Source organism: Carcharhinus amblyrhynchos, chromosome 21, assembly GCF_965287045.1.
Source record: "Carcharhinus amblyrhynchos chromosome 21, sCarAmb.v2.hapA, whole genome shotgun sequence".
NCBI classification, from domain to species: domain Eukaryota; kingdom Metazoa; phylum Chordata; class Chondrichthyes; order Carcharhiniformes; family Carcharhinidae; genus Carcharhinus; species Carcharhinus amblyrhynchos.
The window spans coordinates 27,757,521-27,779,981 of record NC_137344.1 but is presented as its reverse complement, the minus strand read 5'-3'; the positions used below and the strand labels follow the sequence as shown (position 1 = coordinate 27,779,981).

Sequence of the window (22,461 nt, the reverse complement as noted above, 5' to 3'; positions counted from 1 at the left end):
GTCAGCAAAATAAGCTGAAAGTAGTTGATGACCCCTGTAAGCTGTGCTGGTCAGGGCAGGCTGGTTGACAGAGGGAAGCCCATCCTGCAACTGAATGTATATTTGGGAAATGGTATTAGCTGAGCTCTAAAATGGCATTGTTGGCATTACATCCGTCTACACTGCATACTTCTGGTGGGCACTTCCTTCCACACATATACACCCTCATCAAAGTGGCGTTGAGAATGAATTGCACCAGGAATGTGCATGCAAGCCACTGATGCTGTTCTGAAGTCAAAATGGTAGTCATAACACTTTAAGAAAAGGAGTGCTGTGTAGCCAAATTTTGTGACCAGTTTCTATGGAAAAGGGAGGGGAAATGGAGTATGTCTGATTTAGCACTAATCCTATTGGGTTTTTTTTTCAAATAGAAATGTAGAAAACTAATACTTCATCCAGTGACTTCATTAACGCTTCACAGGGTTTATTTTCTAAGACACTGAGAGAAAGCAATATGACTTTGTTAGCAACAGCATAATGCAGGGCTTATATTAAAGGATTTTGAATGTAATTGACAGGAGCTTAACAGAGAAGCTACTGCAACTTCAGAAGTTTTTTTAGAATGCTGAAAAATGAATGATTTGTTATATTAATTGACTCGTAAAGCTTCAGTTTATTATACTTTCCAATGCAGCCTTTTTTATTGATTGTGCAGGTTTCTTCATACTCAGCTCCAAGTATTTGAGTCACAAACACCACAATGAACACAATTTCAGCTTGAGTTTTCTCAATTGACGTGAAAAATTAGACTGCCATTCATCACCTTTTATATTGCAGTAGCTTCTTTTAATCTCGGCTGTATTTCTGAATACAGGAGCTGGGTTTTCTTTTGAGCCGTGGGACTAAAGAGCCAAAAACCTGTCAAAACAATAAAAGAAGTGAATGTGTACTTTGCCTCCCTGAAGATTTACTCTGCAATTCCGTGCAGAGGCAAACACTTTCAGAGTGATGTTTGGCCAGTGGCTCCTTCAAACCTTCAACTCATCAGTTTCAGCCACAAATTAGACAGTTTGCTCTTGAAAGAAGAACGTACATTAATCTGTGCGGCCGTCACCAGTTCATTGATTAATATGAATTGGAATTACAATGGGGTCAGTGGCTAAACCATCCGCTTCTGTCCCATTAGGAAGAAGGGAAAAATATCATTGCACCTAATTTCTAATTCCTGACAGGTGAAGCAAACACAATCAGCTGGATCTTGCTGGGAAAAATAATAGCGTGTTAACATTGTACAGATGGACCAAGAATTCTGGGGCCTGAACGGATGTGGTGCGATTCACAAATCTTGAGAACTTGAAGGGCACTCCTTTTATTTCGTACAAATAGCCTCTCACCTCTGAGGTTCACGTTATCTTTGAGAACTTTTTTATTCATTCAAGGGATGTGGGTTTCATTAGCTAGGCCAGCATTCATCCCTAATTGCCCTCGACAAGGTGGTAGTGAACTGCCTTCTTGAACCGCTGCGGCCCATGTGGTGGAGGTACACCCACAGTGTTGCTAGGAAAGGAGTTCCAGGATTTTGACCCAGTCACAGTGAAGGAATGGCAATATATTTCCAAGTCAGGATGGTGAATGGCATGCAGGGAAACTTTCAGATGGTGGTGTTCCCATGCACCTGCTGCCTTTGTCTTTCCAGATGGTAGTGGTTGCAGATTTGGAAGGTGCTCTCCAAGGAGCCTTGGTGAGTTCCTGCAGTTTATCTTGTATTTGCTAACTAATTTAGTGACAATCTCTGAGACCCCAAACTTGTAAATTTTAACTGTTTGATTGGTACCACATCTACAAACATTCACCCTCTCCACCACCTTTGGATTGCTGACTGCGGGTAACACAGTGGCACAGTGCTTAGCACTGCTGCTTCACAGCTTCAGATACCTGGGTTCAATTCCTGACTTGGGTCACTGTCTTGTGTGGAGTTTGCACATTCTCTTCATGTCTGCTTGTGTTTCCTCTGGGTGCTCCGGTTTCCTCCCAAAGTCCAAAGATGTGCGGGTTAGTTGCATTGGCCATGCGAAATTGCCCCTTAGTGTCCTGGAATGCATAGGTTAGAGAGATTAGCGGGGTAAATATGTGGCATTACAGGCATGGGGCCTAGGTGGGATTGTTGTCAGTGCAGACTCAATGGGCCAAATGGCCTCCTTTTGCACTGTAGATTTTATATGAAAACACAAATGCAGCCAGGACACAAGTACACAGAACAATTATTTACTAATAAATCAAAAAAGTTGCACACCCAACACAAGCAAGCGATTGCCTTTGAACCCATATGTAACTAATATGGTAGCTTTTCAATATATTTACTGGTGTGAGGACATGGTGCTCCCCCTCTTATCACCTTGGCGGCACAGTAGCACAGTGGTTAGCACTGCTGCCTCACAGCGCCAGGGACCCGGGTTCAATTCCAGCCTCAGGTCACTGTCTGTGTGAAGTCTGCACGTTCTCCCGTGTCTGCATGGGTTTCCTCCAGGTGCTCCGGTTTCCTCCCACACTCCAAAGACGTGTAGTTTAGGTTGATTGGCCATGAAAAATTAACCCTGGCATCAGGGTTTTAACAGGATAAATATGTGGGGTTGTAGGAGTAGGGTCTGGGTGAGATTGTGGTCGGTGCAGACTCCATGGGTCAAATGGTCTCCTTTGCGCAGTAGGGATTGTATTCCACGATTCACCCACTGTCCTGGGGAAAGGCTGCTGACACTTTGCGTGGGATGACTTTAGCAGCTGTCCTCTGGTCTCTTGAGGCCAGGAGGGCCCTAGTTAGTGTGAGCCTCTTGCACAATACATGCAGCACTTGTGGGTATTTGTGTCAATAACAGAATAGATGCTGCCCCCCATCAGAAATGCCCCTGACAGGTGCCCCTCCCCACTGGCAGCAGCAGCTACTCATCCGCCACTGTGGCATCCATTTATCCCTCACTGCCTTCTTGAGAGGAATCAGGCATTTATGTGACTCTGGGCTCTTTGTCCCCCTTTTGTCCTGTCTCTGGGCAAGTACAGTGATTGAGCGCTGTTAGGATGCATTCCCGGTGTCCCATCAGTGAACTACTGGATTTGGCCTTTCATGACACTCACCAGTCTCGCAACAGAGGAAGACGTGCACTCTGAACAACAGGTGATCGCAGCACTCATGAACTCCTCCAGTGCCCGTGCAAATGCACGCCGACCCACTGAAATCTCTGCCACGTCGCCACATACGTCATTTATATGGCCAGAATCTGCTGCCTGATGGACGACTTCAGAGGGTCATGATCAGATTGAGGTCACCATCTATCGCCAACTGCCAGAGGCATGCTCCATCTCAATCTTCAGCAGCTGGTCTTGTGGCTGCGATGTGCTCACCTGTGTGTGCACTTCTGAAAGGCAACTTGCACATTCCCACTGAGACACGTGTATCTGCATTGTTGCCAGGTGCACAGCAAGGATGCGACGCTGCAGCTTCTGAAGCTTCCTCCTCAAAGTCTAATATTGGTCTTTCAGGGCTGGTGGCTGCATTTGTTAATGTTTGTTCTGTGGTGGAAAATCACAAGGAAATTGAAGGGCATCATCATCATTCGAGGTGAGTTCTGAGAAATGGACACACACTGGCACCACTGGGAGATGGTAACTAGGGTTTGAACTTCAAGTCTTTCGATATCGAGACACACACTTCTCCCCAAATTCTGCATGACTCCAAAGTCAAAAACCATTAACATTTCTTCCCTCCCACCTTCCCCAGTTCCTACCTGGTCTTATTCCTGTCTCCTTCACCACTGTTTACAGGTGAGAGCTACCAGCCTTTGAAATCTCACCAGCCCTTGGCCTTCCTCCAACCTTAGCACACCCAGAGATGTGACTCCATTAATTGGCAGCCATTTGGAGTGAACAATGCCACCTTACTTTGACTACCTCTAGTCCATGCCCTCCCTCAGGCATTCTATACCCTCCTCTCTTTTCCATAAGAAGGAGCATTGTGATGAATGAGCTGTGTTAGAAGCATTCTTGCAAATGTGTGGTCACCATGTCCTTTGTCGGCATCCAATATTTCTCAATGTTGCTTTGCTAATTAACAGATATTATATTTCATCAGCCCACCTCCTCCCACACCCCTAAAATCCCCCATGGAGATGCAGATTGGCATGTTTGCTCTTGGGCAATCCCACACTTGAGGCATATCACTCCCTTCCATATTGATCAAACGCTGATATGGTTACACACGCAATCTGGCGAATCACAAAAGGTCATTCAGCCTCTTACGGCACTGTAACCAAGTTCTTTAGATGACCCCCATGTCTGCTTAGTTTTTTTTTGTGTATTAGTCATAAGTAGGCTTACATTAATACTGTAGTGAAGTTAGTGTGAAAATTCCCTAGTCGCCACACTCTGACACCTGTTCGGGTACACTGAGAATTTAGAATGGCCAATGCACCTAACCAGCACATCATTCAGACTGTGGGAGGGAACTGGAACACTGGGAGGAAACCACACAGACATGGGGACAATGTGCAAACACCACACAGACAGTGATCTAAGCCGGGAATCGAACCCAGGTCCCTGGTGCTGTGAGGCAACAGTGCTAACCACTTCTATGCAACCTCCATCCAAGCAGCTTTGGTCTGGCTGGAAGGTCTCCTTTTCCTGCCTGCGGAGTGAGACCTCCTGCTAATCACTCACAACCTGGAACAGGACTCACAGGGAGTCACCATAAAAACTATGGAGACACCTTTATTCTGGCCCCTTAGCAGCTGCTGTTTCCATCCTCTCAGCCATCTATGAAGAGAGTTATAGGGTAGATTTTCAGCCATTTCCTAATTACTTGTTATTCACAAGGAATGGGAAAACTGTATTGGAATGTTCCTTCCTCCCTAGTTAGTGTCATGAATAATTCCCTAAGGCACCAAGAGTCAGCAGCATTTCAAGACAAGCTCATATTTGCTGCTGCTACTTCAATAAGTTAAAGGCAAATCACCAACCTTCGGCCTGCAGAGCACCGATTCTGTGACTGCTACCTTAAAGCCTTGTCAACACCCTTTAAATGGCAGGTCCATGACCAATTTTCAATTCGTGGACTGCCCCTCCGTACCCAGATTTTTATCTGTCTTTCATCCCTGATTGGGCATGTTGCCCACTGCTGCTAGGGGTGGTCATTAATTGGGTATAAAATGCTTTATTAGACACCTTTTTTTGACACCTTTAAAAGGCAGGGTCATAAGTCAGTGATCCACAGTCCCACCCTCTGCCAAGAAATGTAAAATTTACCCCATGGAAACAAGTAGACTTGAGCCTGTTATGCTATTCAATTAGACAAATCTCAGATATTAACCCACTTTTGCTACATAGCTCTTGATGTCTAAGAAAAATCCAGTGGGCTTTTTCTCTAAACTTCAAATTGACCCAGCATCCATAGCCATTCATGGTAAAGAGTTCCATATTTAAATTATTTTTTATGTGACAAGATGCTCCTGATTTTACTCCTAACTAACCTAATTCTAATCATAAGACATAATGCACCATTGTTTCAATTCCCAACCAGAAGAAATAGTTTCCTGTACCTTCACTATTAAATTTCTTATAATTTTAAAGACTTTCATTAGATTATCCCACAACCTTCTGAGCTCAAGGGAATATACATTTGCAAACCCTCCAGTACTGGTCTGGAGCCTCCAGCAATTAAATCAATCTCCAGCAATTAAATCAATCTCTAGTACGCTGTCATGTACAACCCTGGGGACAAAGGCATCAGGACATTAAGAAGGATTGTTTGTTTTCGTCTTTGAACATTTCTCTATATCAGATGGGGAAAAAAAGGCTGACTTGACTGACTGTCAAGCATCATCAAATTGGGTAACGAGTCTTTTTGTTTTCCAGTTGGCATAGGAAAGCAGTGCATCACAAGGATAGATGGCAGCATGGTGGCACAGTGGTTAGCACTGCTGCCTCACACCGCCAGGGACCCAAGTTCGATTCCCGTCTTGAGTCACTGTCTGTAAGGAGTCTGCACATTCTCCCCATATCTGTCTGGGTTTCGTCTGGGTGCTCCAGTTTCCTCCCACACTCCAAAGATGTGCGGGTTAGATTGATTGGCATGTTAAGTTGACCCTTGTGTCAGGAGGATTAGCAGGATGAATATGTGGGGTTACAGGAATAGGTCCTGGGTAGGATTGTGGTCGATGCAGACTTGATGGGCCAAATGGCCTCCTTCTGCACTGTAGGGTTCTATGATTTCTATGTGTTGCCCAGCTAATGGCTAGGCATGAAACAAATCATGTCATGAAATCTCCAGGAATAGCTTTAATGACAGTTAGCAACCTTAAGGGAATAAAACTAAATTTATGCAACCCTTCTTCATGGTTTAATCCGTTATGCTCTGATATTATTTTGCTGTACTTCCTCCATTAATTCTTTCCTGAGGTTCCATGTGCAAGGCTGAATTGCAGCACTCCAAATGGGGTCTGACTTGGGCTCTGTAAAACTGAAGCATAAGTTCCTCCCTTTTATATTCTAGCCACTTTGAGATAAAGGCCAACATTCCATTAGCCTCTTTGATTACTTTCTGTACCTGTGTGCTGGCTTTTACTGATAAATTGATTGGGGTCGTTGTCCTGACTTGACTATATAGTACTCACTGAAACCCATAGAATGTAAATCTTCACTCCTAATTGAACCCTGAACGAACCTTGTTCTGCATATCCCTCATGCAATTTCCTAATGTTTCAGACAGTTAAGTGTGTTTCATATCGATTTGAAGGTGATGTCAGTGTCATGAAAATAATCATTGTGTGTCTCACTCACTCACTCATTCACACACACACACACACACACACACACACACACACACACACACACACACACACACACACACACACACACACACACACACAGACACACACACACATGCGCAGTCTGCAAGGAAGTTGCGCACATTTCCTATTTGCCTAATCTAGTACAAAAAAAGGCAGATCTGCACAATGTATTTTTGGGAGCTTCTCACCAGCATAACAGACTCTGAAGACCATAGTCATTCTTTGATACTTTGAGGAATGTTTGCAATTGATTTTCAGTAGTGCACTGTGACTTTATTCTTTGGGCTGGATTTTAAACAAACTTCTGATCACATCTTACAAAGTAGACTATTAAAAGGTAATTAGCTCCCAGTTAGTTGTTTCTCTTTTTCAGTTCAGTTCCTGCTCAATGAAATTATTGCAATAAAGCTATTTGCTTCATTAGGCAAAATGGCTTTCAGTTCTGTTTGCTATTTTATCTTTTTGTATATAGTGTGTTTTGCCAAATCAAGAATGACTATTAAAACCTCCAAGCTAAATGCACACAAATGATCACAATATTTTTCTCTGCTAGAGACAAGTTTTTAATGAGTTTCTTATATTGACATTCATTTAATTTATTATAGAATTTTAAGGATGATGAACATTTGGTGCTTGTCCTCCTGTGTTGGCAGAAAATGCGCTACTGCTAACTCCAGAAGCCAACTGCCACTTAATGCTGGCTCGAACGTTGATTGGCAGTGGGCGGCAGACTTGCTTCTACCTTTGGAAGGAAGTCTCACCCATAAGAGTTGTTAGCCAAACTGATTGGCCAATAAATCTCCATTTGTCTCCAGGGTAGGGGATGCCCTAGGGGGTTAAGGGGCTAAGAAGGGCCAGGGTTCCAAGGTCCCAGAGGAGACGGAACCCTAAATCTGAAAGACCTTCAGGTTCAGGTGCCCAACCCACCCCTGCCTGCTCTAGATGGAGGAAAGTTCATTTGTCTGTTTTCCACTCAACTCACACCCTCTCCTGCCAGCCCAAAAATTGGGGCTGAGCAAGAAGACCTTCACGTGGCCATAAAGTGATCACTCCGGGATCTTAATAGGTGACAGGGGTGTTTCCTGCCCAAGGCCCTGCCCGCCCAATCGTGAAATTGCATTGGGGTAGAGGCGGACAGGATCCCTGGAGGAATCATATCCAATTTACACTCCCACCACCTCAGTACCCATCTTGGGGGATCTCAACTCTGCCCTGCTCAGTGGTTGATAAGATGAATAAGTTCAGCTATAATTAACATTGCAATGTTAATTATCAATTGAGAGAGTCTAAGAGAAAACTATATGAATCTTTGGAATCTCAACCTTCTGTTTCAAGTTAACCATAAAGCTATTTTAACAGGTTCAAAAGAAATAAATATAACATGTATAAGTATAAATAGATCACCACGGATTTGTGCCGATATGTTAATTGCTGTTCATTTGAAAAGAATAGTAAACGCTGGATCTAGCTCCTCTTGATAGCTCAATGCTGCATATTGGTCGCTATCAGATAATAGATACCATGGACATAAGAAATGAATGGAATATATTGTGTACACTCTCTACAATCCTTTAATTTGATCAGTAGCATGAAGACGTCATTCATCCTGCTTATGTGTTTCAATGCTCCAGATAATTTCAACTTGAAAATTGTTTCGTAGAACCCTACAGTGCAGAAAGAGGCCCTTCGGCCCATCAACTCTGCACCGAACACAATCCCACCCATGCCCTAGCCCCATCCCTACATAGTATACCCACTGAAGCCTCTAACCTACACATCCCTGGACACTAAGGCGCAATTTCTTAGCATGGCCAATCAACCTAACCCGCATATCTTTGGACTGTGAGAGGAAACCGGAGTGCCCAGAGGAAACCCAAGCAGACATGAGGAGAATGTGCAAACTCCACACAGACAGTGACCCAAGCTGGGAATCGAACCCAGGACCCTGGAGCTGTGAAGTAGCAGTGCTAACCACTGTGCTACCGGGCTGCCCCATTTGATTCTCTCTGACCAATAATATTGTGCTCTTTAACTCTTCCTCCATTGCAGTTTATGTTTGTTGTCCCTATTTTCTCTATCCTACACTGAAACTGTAAAAAAATTCTGCTTTGAATATCACAAAACATTGCCCTTTCTACTTATAATCTATTGGGTTGAAAAAATACGATCAATGTTTTGTGATAGCTCGTCTACCACTTTTGCAAGTGTCCAACTTGTTTAGGCATACACAGCCAAGGTGAACGGAAAATGAATAGAAAGTAATGGAGAACATGATACAAAGACAATAATAGGAACGGTCTAATATGACAAGAAAAGAGAAAACGGATAAAGTATAAATAGCGATTAAATCAAACAAGGACAAATAAAAACAACCAAACCTCCAATCTCAACAAATAAATCGTGAACATCTCAACTAGTGTGCGATGTTTGATCAGTGAACATAACCCACTGTTCGCTCAACCTGGACACAATCAACCTCTACTGCTGTGCATGAAAGAACACATTTGGTGACAGAAGCTTTCCACTGGATAGGGAAAAAAATCTTTGAGTCAACCATGTCAATTTTTTGAGTTACATGTTTGACTTACTGGGAGGGAGAAAAAGCCTTTTAGTTGGTTTACAGCTCATTTGTGGCCAATGCTTTTCTCGATGTTCCTCTGAAATGCAAGGGCCTTGTAAACTCAAAAATAACGCAAATGTCGTGTTTTAGCCTTTCTCTTTAAGAAAAAATATTAAAGATACAAAAGGTTAGAGTAAGAAAACTAATTAAAATAATGAAACACATGGAGAATAGATGGAGATAGAGGAAAGCAGGCATTATGAGTAAAGTTAGAGAGATTTTATTCTCTATTGAATTCTATTTATTTATTTTACCAGCCAGTAGCTATTATTAAAGTGTTGTTAGAACCACTGCTGACATTTTAATAATTTAATGTTTGTTTCAGCAATAGAGTGCATTGCTGAAGAACATGCTGGCTCAGTTGAGAGTTTTCCATTGATCTGATCTTGAAGGATAATTTTACACAGCCTAAATGTAGAGAGTTTAAATGATTATTAAGTATGCCAAAGCTTTTTTTTTCAGGTTATTTTTAATTAAGTCAGCATGACTTTCATTATTTCGACTTTTCCTCTGCATGTTAAAGAGTAGGGGGATAAAGTCATTTTATTTTCAGGGCAAGTGCCAACGAACATCGTTGGTAATTTGAGTGTTATGCTCCATAATTAATTACTGTGTTAACCCAAGATTAAAAGAACAAAAGAAATTCATAGAATCCCTACAGTGTAGAAGGAGGCCATTCAGCCCATCTAGTCTGCACTGACAAGATCAATATTGTTCTAATGCAGTTGGTACCATACAGAATGCCATGATTGGACTATTTGTTTGATGTTTTAGAATGTATTATAAGGAATAGTAATAGGTCATTTGGCCATTTGAACCTATTCTGCCATACAATAACATCATGCCTGGTCTGATTGTGGCCTTAACTCCACGCTCCTACCTGTCACCTATTACAATTAGTCCCAGATGAGGTGTCTCAAAAGTTGTTGATCCAGGTGCGACCCCTCGATTTGTAACACCCCCAAATTGTTACACACCCAGGTGAGGACTATTGGCTCAGGTTCTTTTTCAACCCACTCTCTGCTGAAAGCAGCAAAAGTTTAATCAAACAAGGTTCCCTTTCTCTTGGATACTTTTTCCAGGCTCAATAGTTATATTTAAAAAGGAGCCAATTTAACCAAGCTTTCTTGAGTTGAGATTGGATAAGATTATTATCTACTAGAAAAGTAAGGAGAAATGGTAAAAACACATACATCTACATTCATATGGATTAGAAATAAGAATTGCGTCCAAGAGCAACTAAGTATAAGTAAAAAAGTTACAAGGACCAGCGAGGAGTAGATGCGCAGGTCTGTCATGCCACCCTTTTTTTTAAACCCCTAAGCTAGGCCCCCACTAGGCTGATACCGGAGTTGAGGGGGTTGAGCTATGAGGAGAGGCTGAATAAACTAGGCTTGTACTCGTTAGAGTTTAGAAGAATGAGGGGAGATCTCATTGAGACATATAAGATGATGAATGGGATGGATAGGATAGAGGTGGAGAGACTCTTCCTGCTCAGAAAGGACAGTAGGACTAGGGGGCACAGCCTCAAGATAAAGGTGGGGGGGGGGCGGTTTAGAACGGAGTTGAGGAGGAACTTCTTCACTCAAAGGGTGGTGAATCTCTGGAATTCTCTGTCCGTTGAAGTGGTGGAGGCTGCCTCGCTAAATATTTTTAAGACGCGGTTTTTGATAAGCGAGGGGATTAAGGGTTATGGGGAGAGGGTGGGAATGTGGAACTGAGCCACGACAGATCAGCCATGATCTTATTGAATGGCGGGGCAGGCTCGAAGGGCTAGATGGCCTACTCCTGCTCCTATTTCGTATGTTCTTATGTTCTTATTTGGGCCATATCCCTCTATACCCATCTTACCCATGTAACTATCTAAACACTTTTTAAAAGACAAAATTGTACCTGCCTCTACTACTACCTACCTCTGGCAGCTTATTCCAGACAGTCACCACCCTCTGTGTGAAGAAATTGGCCCTCTGGACCCTTTTGTATCTCTTCCCTCTCACCTTAAATGCATGCCCTCTAATTTTAGACTCCCCTTCTTTTGGGAAAAGATATTGACTATCTAGCTGATCTATGCCCCTCATTATTTTATGTATCTCTATAAAATTACTCCTCAGCCTTCTACATTCCAGGGAAAAAAGGCCCAGTCTATCCAGCCTCACCGTATAAATCAAACCATCAAGTCTTGGTAAAATCCTAGTAAATCTCTTCCTCACTCTTCCTAGTTTAATAATATCCTTTCTATAATTGGATGACCAGAACATGAATAGTTGAGGCTCTAACATTGATCCCTGTGTCACCCTGCTAGTTACTGTTTACCAAAATTTATCATCAATCTCTGCTCCTTGCTAGCAATCCTCAATCCAAAAAAATATATTACCTCCAACATCATGAACATAGTGTAGTAATCTTTTAGTGGCACCTTATTGAATGACTTTTGGAAATCCAAATACACTATGTTTACTGGTTCTCCAATAGCCACCTGCTTGTTATGTCCACAAAGAATTTTAACAAATTTGTCAAACACAATTTCTCTTCACTGATTGTATTATTATTTTCTAAATGTCTGCTTTCTTAGTGATGGATTTTTAGCATTTTCTCAACGGTAGGTGTTAGGCTAACTGGTCTAAAGTATGAGTCTGGGAATTGCACAATGTAATGTTACCAAACAAACATCATCGGGACATCACCGATTTGCAGGCAGGCCCACAATGTTGGTCAGAAGCAAATGGCGCAGAAAGGACAGGTACCACATCGTCAATGTCAAAACATTTCTCTGTTGTGTTTTTCTCACACAGTCTTCCAGACTAGCTATCTACCCATTTCTCACTCTGCCATAGGTGATGGTCAGTGATGCTTTGAGCTCTAGATTGCTACTTTTGTATCAGCACAGAGCAAAGGCAGGACAGAAGGGGGGTGGAAAGGAGTCTATGATAGTAATTATGAAGGAACTTGGCATCTCTCCTGTAATTGTTTTGCTTTTCAACCAATAGGCTCACTCAAAGCCAGTACAAAGTTTGACATTTTTATTTTGTCCTTTCTTTATATCATGGTTTGCCAACTCAAGGTGCTGCATTAACTGCTTGCTGCAACCATAACAAAAGGAAAATAAGACTAAAAGTTCACTTTGCACGCAGGATTAACACATGAAGAATGAGTTGGAGTCAGATCAAACCAATAGGCAGATGTCCTATTTTGATTCATTCCTGGCAGCAATCCCATCTTGAAAGACTGGGTGAACAAGAATTTCCTCCTAATTACAGGAGTCCCAAAGCAATGGCCTTCAGTCCTCCACCATCGCTCAGTCCACTAGCCACCGGTACCATCCTTCTTCTTGGCAATTTGTTGAGGCTGAACCAGACTGTCCACTGAAATAAAAGCAAAATACTGCAGATGCTGGAAATCTGAAATAAAAGCAGAAAATGCTGGAAAAACTCAAGCAGGTCTGGAAGCACTGGTGGCGAGAGACAGAGAATTAACGGGCAAGGTTTTAACAGCCTCGCTCGTCCCGAAATCATAAATTCCCAACAGAGGTCAACAGGCCACCCATGCTCCACCCCTCACCCGCTCACCCGCTCTGACCCACCCGTGGCGGTGGGCCAATAAAATTCCAGCAAACATTTCAAGTCTGCATGGCTCTTCTTCAGAGCTATCTTGCTGTTATATTTCATCCTAACCATATAACCCGACCACCACTAATATTACCCAATTCCACTTCTAACATCACTTGTTTTCACCCACTTCAGTTTATCTGCTACTGAGACCCTCACCTTTGCCTGTGATACCTTTAGACTTAAGTATTCCAATACTCTCCTGACCAGCCTTCAAGCTTCCATCCTCCATCAAACTTAAGCTCATCTAAAGCTTTCCTGTCCATTTCCTAACTTGTACTACGTTCCATTTACCCATCATCCCTGTGGTTGCTGATCCACATTGGCTCCCAATTAAGTACCACCTTGATTTTAAAAGTCTCTTCATTGTTTTAAAGTCCCTCAGTTGGTTCATGCCTCTATTACCTCCTCCAGCCCTATGATCTGCCACGATTTCTGCGCTCTTCTAATTCTGGCCTCTGAGAATTCCTGATCATCATCAGTCCACCACTGGTGGCTGTTCCATTAACTGCTGGGGCTGAAAATTCTGAAATTCTTTAAATATCTTCACTTTTCCACCTTCCTTCCCTCCTTAAGGACACTCTAACAACCCAACTCCTTGACAGAACTTTTGGTCAACTGCCCCAACATGTAATTGCAAATTGTTAAGGCTAAAGCCAACCATGCTGAACTCGACAGGGTGGGACTTGGGCAACTGTATTGCTCTCAAGTCTTATCTACTCTGCCCCTTCATTTACCTGCCTGAAACTGGGTCTTTTCTTGTCTTAGTCTCTTCCTGCTTGAGCATTGTCGTATCAGCCTTTCTTCCTAATAATGGTTATCTTTTTCTTTGTGTCACTCTCTAGCTCTTCATTGGATTGGGGTTCCCATACGAAGGACCTGCCCCTCTGGAGGCCATTGCCAATGGATGTATTTTCTTACAGCCTCGCTTCAACCCGCCCCACAACTCCAAAAACAACGAGTTCTTCAGAGGAAAACCCACATCAAGAGAGGCAAGTTGGAGCGTTCAGATGAATTGTAATCCCCTGCCTGTGCTTATCACAGAAGCAAAACTTGTCAAAGAAATTCCCAAAATAAAAAATAATTTTAGATCCCGTAGATACTAAAGAAAGGTCTTTAGCACTGAAAATCATAATTATTATTAATTAACCAATCAGGAACAGCACGGTGGCACAGTAGTTAGCACTGTTGCCTCACAGTGCCAGGGATCCGGGTTCAATTTCAGCCTCGAATCACTGTCTGTATGGAGTTTGCACATTCTCCCCATGTCTGCATGGATTTCCTCTGGGTGCTCCGGTTTCCTCCCACAGTCTAAAAATGTGCATGTTAGGTTGATTGGCCATGCTAAATTGACCCGAGTGTCAGGGGATTAGCAGAATAAATATGTGGGGTTGTGACAATAGGGCCTGGATGGGATTGTAGTTGGTGCAGACTCGATGGGCTAAATGGCCTCCTGCGCTATAGGGATTCTATGATTCAACTTTGCATATCTGGCGTCTTCCACCAACTTCAACACAACAGAAAATGGAGAAAATGGGTCTTAATGTAAAGCACTTTGGCCTTGCAATTAAAGGATGAACTACCAGCATTCGAACAGTTAATGCCATTATCTGAAATCACATTCTCTTCTACCTTAGCATGAGTATAATCCCATTTATATTACCCAGGTTATACCTACGCTAAGATAGAATTTTAAATTGGCACATTAGACTTGATTCCATGATGTAGTCCTTTACATTTTCAAGGTTATATTCATTTACCAACTATTCCTTGTTCGAATGAAGTTGAAAGAGTTTCTCATGCAGTAAAAATGCATTTGCAACTTTGCACTGCAGCACTTAATACTGTTCAGCATCATTCAGTAGGCAAACTGATGTACATTTTAAATCTCTTTGGTCAGAGATTAAATTCTTGGGGTGGAAATCTCCCCAGTGTTTTCAACACGTTTAATAATGCATCATAAACCATGCAAGTAAGCTAGATGGAAAGTGTTTCAGCTGTTTTGCATCATGAAAATGCCTTTCCTGAGTTCTGCACTTTTTGTGATCACAGTAAGAAGTCTCACAACACCAGGTTAAAGTCCAACAGATTTATTTGGTAGCAAAGCTTTCGGAGTGTCGCTCCTTCTTCAGGTGAGTGAGGAGTTGTGTTCACAAACAGGGAAAAATATAGACACAAACTCAGTTTACAAGTTAATGGTTGGAATGCGAGTCTTTTCAGGTAATCAAGTCTTAAAAGTACAGACAATGTGAGTGGAGAGAGGGCTAAGCACAGGTTAAAGACAGCCAGGACAGTTACTAAGATTTTGCAAGCCTCAGGCAAGTCGTGGCAGTTATAGATAGTGTGATGTGAATCCAAGATCCAGGTTGAGGCTGTCCTCGTGTGTGGAACTTGGCTATCAGTTTCTGCTCAACAATTCCGCATTGTCATGTGTCATGAATGCCACTTTGGAGAACGCTTACCCAAAGATCAGAGGCCGAATGCCCATGACTGTTGAAGTGTTCCCCAACTGGAAGGAAACACTACTGCCTGGTGATTGTCAAGCGGTGTTCATCCATCAGCTGTTAGAGTTACGAGAGTATGTACCACGTACCTGGTAGGTGGTGTTCTCACGTGAGATGATGGCATCTGTGTCGAAGATCCAGCAAGTCTTGCAGAGGTTGCTGTGGCAGGGTTATATGGTGTCGTGGTCACTATTCTCCTGAAGGCTGGGTAGTTTGCTGTGGACAATGGTCTGTCTGAGTTGTGCAGTTGTTTGAAGGTAAGAAGTGGGGGTGTGGGGATGGCCTTGGTGAGATGTTTGTCTTCATTGATCCACATACCAAGTGTCCACTGACCTCTTTTGCCTCTATACGAATGAAGGCTAGTAGTGTAGCAGCTGTTAGTTTCCTTTGTTTGCTTTCTAAATGCAATCTACATAACTTGGAACAAGATACACAAGGTCCATTAAATTCCAGGATCAGATGTTCAATGTAGAATAAAAAATTTTTGAAGTTAAGATTCTGGAGAGTTTAAACACTCATTTCTACCACTGAGGATCACCTTTTTTTTGTATTTCTTGGCTACAAGCTGCTGCATTTGCTTCTACCAATGCCACTCACTGGCTTGTTTTCAGATTCTGTAGTTAAGGATCCTCAGGAGTAGATATGGCTTCACCCATGGGCATATCAAAGTCATTATCATAGAGCAGGAGAGAAAAAAACCACAACGGGGCTAAAAGGAGTCAGGCACCATGTAAGGAGGACATAACCCACAAAATATCATACCTCCATTGGATATATGGCATCACAGGTCTTATGATGAATTTTGAGGAACTGTGCATAGGTAGATAGCAAACCAGCAACAGCACAAGTGCTGCATTCTTGACCTGTTGTGAGGGCTAAGCTTATCTTCTGACTCTGTTCTGTTAATGGCTATGAAGGGGGAATGGCATGGTGGCAAAGTGGTTAGCAATGCTGCCTCATAGTGCCAGAGACTTGGGTTTGATTCCTGGCTTGGCTCACTGGCTGTGTGAAGTCTGCACATTTTCCCCATATCTGCATGGGTTTCTTGCAGATGCCCCAGTTTTTTTCCCACAGTCTGAAAGATGTGCTGGTTAGATGCATTGACCAAGCTAAGTTCTCCCTCAGTGTATCATAAGAACATAAGAAATAGGAGCAGAAGTAGGCCACCTAGCCCCTCGAGCCTGCCCCGCCATTCAATAAGATCATGGCTGATCTGTCGCTGCTCAGTTCCACTTTCCCGCTTTCTCCCCATAACCCTTAATCCCCTCTCTTATCAAAAACACATCAACCCGCGTCTTAAAAATATTTAGCGAGGCAGCCTCCACCACTTCAACGGGCAGAGAATTCCAGAGATTCACCACCCTTTGAGTGAAGAAGTTCCTCCTCAACTCCGTTCTAAACTGCCCCCCTTTTATCTTGAGGCTGTGCCCCCTAGTCCTACTTTCTTTTTTGAGCGGGAAGAGTCTCTCCACCTCTATCCTATCCATCCCATTCATCATCTTATACGTCTCAATGAGATCTCCCCTCATTCTTCTAAACTCTAACGAGTACAAGCCCAGTTTATTCAGCCTGTCCTCATAGCTCAACCCCCTCAACTCCGGTATCAGCCTAGTAAACCTCCTCTGCACTCCCTCCAAGGCCAAAATATCTTTGCGCAGGTGCGGCGCCCAAAACTGCACACAGTACTCCAGCTGCGGCCTCACCAATGCCCTATACAGCTGCAGCAAGACCTCCCTACTTTTATATTCAATCCCCCTCGCTATGAAGGCCAGCATCCCATTCGCCTTCCTGACCACCTGCTGCACCTGCAAGCTGGGTTTTTGCGACTCATGCACAAGGACCCCGAGGTCCCTCTGCACCGTCGCCTGCTGCAGTTTTTCACCCCGTAAGTAATAGTCCTTCCTACCATTCTTCCTACCAAAGTGGACCACCTCACACTTGCCAACATTAAATTCCATTTGCCATTTCCTGGCCCATTCGCCTAGCCTATCTAGATCCTTCTGCAGACTCTCCACACCCTCCGCACAATTTGCCGTTCCCCCAATCTTGGTGTCATCAGCAAATTTCGACACCCTACACTCGGTTCCCTCCTCCAGATCATCTATATAAATGGTAAAAAGCTGAGGCCCCAGCACCGACCCCTGGGGCACTCCACTAGTCACCATCCGAACAGGTGCCAGAGTGTGGCGACTCAGGGATTTTCACAGTAACTTTGTTGCAGTGTTAATGTAAGTCTACATGTTACACTAATAAATAAACTTTAAACTTTAAGTGTTCACTATCCCAAACTCCTATGGCAAAGGGTCATTGCAGGTAGCTACAGAGAATCAATGGACCAGGCAAGAGGCACACAATCCTTAGATCACTCATGCCCCTCGAGGAGAACAGGAATCACCTTTGCAATGTTGCCATAAAATAGAGCCTTTTTTATGGAGTTTCTGGCTTATCCAAAACCTAAGATGCAATCAACAGCATTCCCATAGTATTGAGAACATTCAAAGAATACCCACAAGACTACATCAAAGGGAAGGGCTTCCATCCCCTTGATGTTCACATTGTATATAACAATCAAAAGGTTTTATGTGTCAATACATGTCATGCAGGAAATTGTCATGATGCGTTCCTACTTCAACATTTGACATTTACTGACTTCTTTCCTGAAAAGAATCAAATTGACAGATGATTTATGGGTGACAAAACATGCTCTATGCTCTTTTCGTTAATAACTCCACTAAGTGTTCTGAGATGGGACCTTCCACCTTAGAGTATCTTAAAAAAACTGTAGACATACTCTGCTTAAGACTTGTTTATTAGTAGTACATCTAAACAGATTATAGAGGAGGCACATTGCTCCAAGGCAGGATTCCAACCTTTCTCACAAGAATCTAACACATAACTGATTGGTGCCTGTGATGCATCATCATCTACATCTTATATTAGCATATTGCATCTGTGGGACACAGTTTCCAACCCCACCACAGTATCTTGCGGAATTTGAATTTAATAAATCTGGAATTGAAAGCTCCTCTCAGCAATGGTGGTTATTGTCATATGAACACATCTGGTTCAAAGAACAGTAAAGAACAAAGAAAATTACAGCACGGGAATAGGCCCTTCGCCCCTCCAAGCCTACACCAACCATGCTGCCCAACTGAGCTAAAGCCCCCTACTGGGGACCGTATCCCTCTATTCCCATCCCATTCATGTATTTGTCAAGATGCCCCTTAAAGTCACCTTTGTAAGTGCTTCCACAGCCTCTCCCGGTAGTGAGTTCCAGGCACCCATCACCCTCCTGTAAAAAATACTTGCTGTGCACATCTCCTTTAAACCTTGCTCCTTGCACCTTAGACCTATGTCCCCTAGTAATTGACTGTTTAATCCTGGGAGAAAGCTCCTGACTATCCACTCTGTCTATACTTTTCATAATCTTGTAGATTTCTATCAGGTCGCCCTTCAACCTCCGCTGTTCCAGTGAGAACAAACCAAGTTTCTCCAACCTCTGCTCATAGCTAATGCCCTCCATGCCAGGCAACATCCTGGTAAATCTTTTCTGTACCCTCTCCAAAGCCTCCACATACTTCTGATAATGTGGCGACCAGAATTGAACACTATATTCCAAGTCCTGCCTAACTAAGGTTCTATAAAGCTGCAACATGACTTGCTAATTTTTAAACTCAGTGCCCCGCCAGATGAAGCCAAGTATGCCTTATATCTTCTTGACTACCTTCTCCACCTGCGTTAGCACTTTCAGTGATCTGTGCACCTGTACACCCAGATCCCTCTCTTAAATATCAATACTCTTCAGGGTTCTGCCATTTACTGTATATTTCCTTTCTGTATTAGACCTTCCAAAATGCATCGCCTTACACTTGGTCGGATTAAACTCCATCTGTCAGCTCTCCACCCAAGTCTCCAATCAATCTGTATCTTGCTGAATCCTCTGATGGCTCTCATCACTATCCGCAAATCCACCAACCCTTGTGTCATCTGCAAACTTACTAATCAAACCAGTAAGGTTCACTAAGGAAATTTTCTAATCTACCTGGTCTGGCCTACATGTGACTCCAGAGCCATACCAATGTGGTTAACTCTTAACTGCCCTCTGTAATAGCCTAGCAAGCCATTCAGCTTCAAGGACAATTAAATGATTGGCAACAAATACTGACCTTAACAGTGATGCCTACTATCCTGTGAATGAATAAAGGGATATCATATATTAGCATAACCCATCTGATAACCCTTTATACTACACTGAGAAAGTTCTAAACAGCAACAAAACAGCATGACAGTGAGATCTCTACTAGATAGGTAATTGAAAAGACCATCAGGGCATTAAAAGCAAGCTTTTGCTGCCTGCACAGACTGGAAGGGGTGCCGCAGTGTGTTCTGAATCAGGTGTCAAGAATAGTTATAGCTTGCTATGCCCTTCACAACTTCACACATCAGAAAGGACTGTATCTTGGTGTGACTAATTAGGAGGTCATTGCCCTGTAATTAGAACAACATGGAACAGATGATCATTTTGACCTTCACACAGAGACATCTTCAATGCCTATTACAAGAAACCATCACTAATCATCACAAACATGTTCTCTGTGGAACACAGTCCACTTTGGAAACTACAGCCCGACCTCATTCTCCTTCATCCACAAATAAAAAAGACATTTCTTAAAACTATTATCCCTTCTACAACATAGCAACACATCAGCTCTCTTTCCCTGATGTGATTGTGACGTAATTTAACACAAAATGAATGCACATTGAACTAATCTTCATGAATATCAAGGACCCATGTCAGTGCTGTCAAATGCAAAGGTTACAAAGCAATGGAGCGTCATCCTATTCATTCCCCAAATTATGTTTCCCCTGGATACCTATATGTGTCATGATTTCACCTATTCTAGTATTACTTGTTTGTGCCAACATTGGTTCAGCATTGCCCAAGGTGGCTGCTTTCTCAAACGATATAGAAGGATCATAAAATTGAGTTGGCTCTTGCCTCATGTTAGTTTGGTGTTGCTTTTCCACTTCCACTGGTAATGTGCTGTGAGATCTGATGTTTGCTGCTGAGAAATTGAAGTATCATATAACCATTATGCCTGGATGGCTTTTTATTAATAATCCTCTTCGCTATCATCATCTTCTTTCTGATGTAGGTCTCATTCTGTGTTGGAACTGGAAGAGAGAAGGGTAGTAACCGAAACCCCAATTTAAAATCACCCGCACAGTGTTACAGGATACACGTTTTTGTTTGCGTAACTTTTGTTCCAAGCAAAAACCTAATTCAAATTGAATCCAATTCGTGGTCCCCCACGTGAGGGCAAACAAGATCGAAGTTAACAAGATGAGACATTGTATCCCATCTTGGGTTCAATCAAACAAGATTCAAGCTGAAAGGATGAGGCACTACATTCCCTCCTTAGCTTGATCTAACACTTCAGCTTAGCCAAAAGGCGGGGATGGCTTTGAAAAATTGCATCAGGCGATGTCTCAGTTTAACCTCATTAGTTAACCTGATCCTTTACTCTAACCCTAGCCTGGGCAAACCACCATCGCACACCCCAAGTGCAATGGGTTATCTTTGTCACACTGCCTGATCTTGGTTTCACCCTGGCCAGGTAGATTTGGGTCTATGTTACACTCTGCTTGATTTTACCCTCCATTGACTTCATTCAGGCAGGGTGTAAAATGGAAACCAGTACCAGCCCATCCCAACCTCATGAGTTAATTAATGATAGCAAAGCATTACCTGCTCGGAGTTCTGAATGAATGAATTCTCCATTCTTCTCAGACTTGATTCCAATGGCCCCCTGTCTTGTTGATGCTTAATTCTGTCATGTTTCCCCCCAAAGTATGAAAAGGAAAATTATAAATGAACATGGCAATGAAGCTTTGAGAGTGAAGTGAGAGAGCCAAAGGCTGGTCATTTCTTGCTTGCCTATAGGCTGCTGCTAAAGTGTGCAGGCTGGACAATCATTTTAAATACTACAGATGAGTTCCCATGCACTTTAACTTCTGTTTACACAGCTTTTAAACCATGCAAATAAACAGACCCAGGAAACTTTTTAAAGAAGATGATCACCTTGAGGAAATATGAGCCCCCATCTCTTTCAGTCACAAATCAACTAAAACAATAATAACAGATTTAAAATCATCATTTGTCTCTTCAAAAGGTGCTATTATCTAGTCTGACGGCTGCTTCACTGTAAGGGGAGGCAATGGCCCATATTATTATCGTTGGATTATTAATCTAGAAACTCAGCTATTGCTCTGGGGACCCGGGTTCGAATCCTGCCACGGCAGATGATGGAATTTGAATTCAATAAAAGAAATCCGAAATGAAGAATCTGCTGATGACCATGAAAACCATTGTCGATTGTCAGAAAAACCTATCTGGTTCCCTGATATCATTTAGGGAAAGAAATCTGCCGTTCTTATCTGGTCTGGCTTACATGCGATTCCAAAGCCACAGCAATGCTGTTGACTCTCAGCTGCCCTCTGATGGGCAATAACTGCTGACCAGCCAGCAACACCCTTGTCCTGCGATTGAATTTTTAAAAAAAGTTAACTTGCCTACTTCTATTAATGAGACCATGATCTTCATTCATTTTAGGAAAAGGTGTGCATCTAATGTAGACCATAGTTTCACTGTCAGTTCTATTTTCTAATGTTTGTCTGGACATAAACTCTAATCAATATTGGACTTGCACTAAATCTCTTAGTGCAAGGATGATTGTGGTTTGAGTTAACCATTATTAAAATTACGGGTAATCTGTATTTGTGGTTTTGTTGACATCACACTTTATTATGCAGATCCATTAACGGCAGCACATTTGGTTTATCATAAATATATTAGTTGTCTGCACTTGATTTCAATGATTGATGAGAAGCTCTACTGTGAGTTAGCTCAGTCATTT

The 22,461-nt window shown here is 42.7% G+C and overlaps 1 protein-coding gene across 2 annotated transcripts in view; it reads left to right on the top strand.

Annotated features, from left to right (window-relative positions):
* The window catches only part of mgat5b (alpha-1,6-mannosylglycoprotein 6-beta-N-acetylglucosaminyltransferase B), an 834,607-nt gene that overhangs the window by 792,182 nt on the left and 19,964 nt on the right, over nucleotides 1-22,461 (top strand). For both annotated transcript variants that reach the window (XM_080208895.1, XM_080208894.1), the window contains exon 13: nucleotides 13,886-14,032. In XM_080208895.1, coding sequence (XP_080065021.1) covers nucleotides 13,886-14,032 — 147 coding nt within the window. The remainder of the gene's footprint in view (nucleotides 1-13,885; nucleotides 14,033-22,461) is intronic.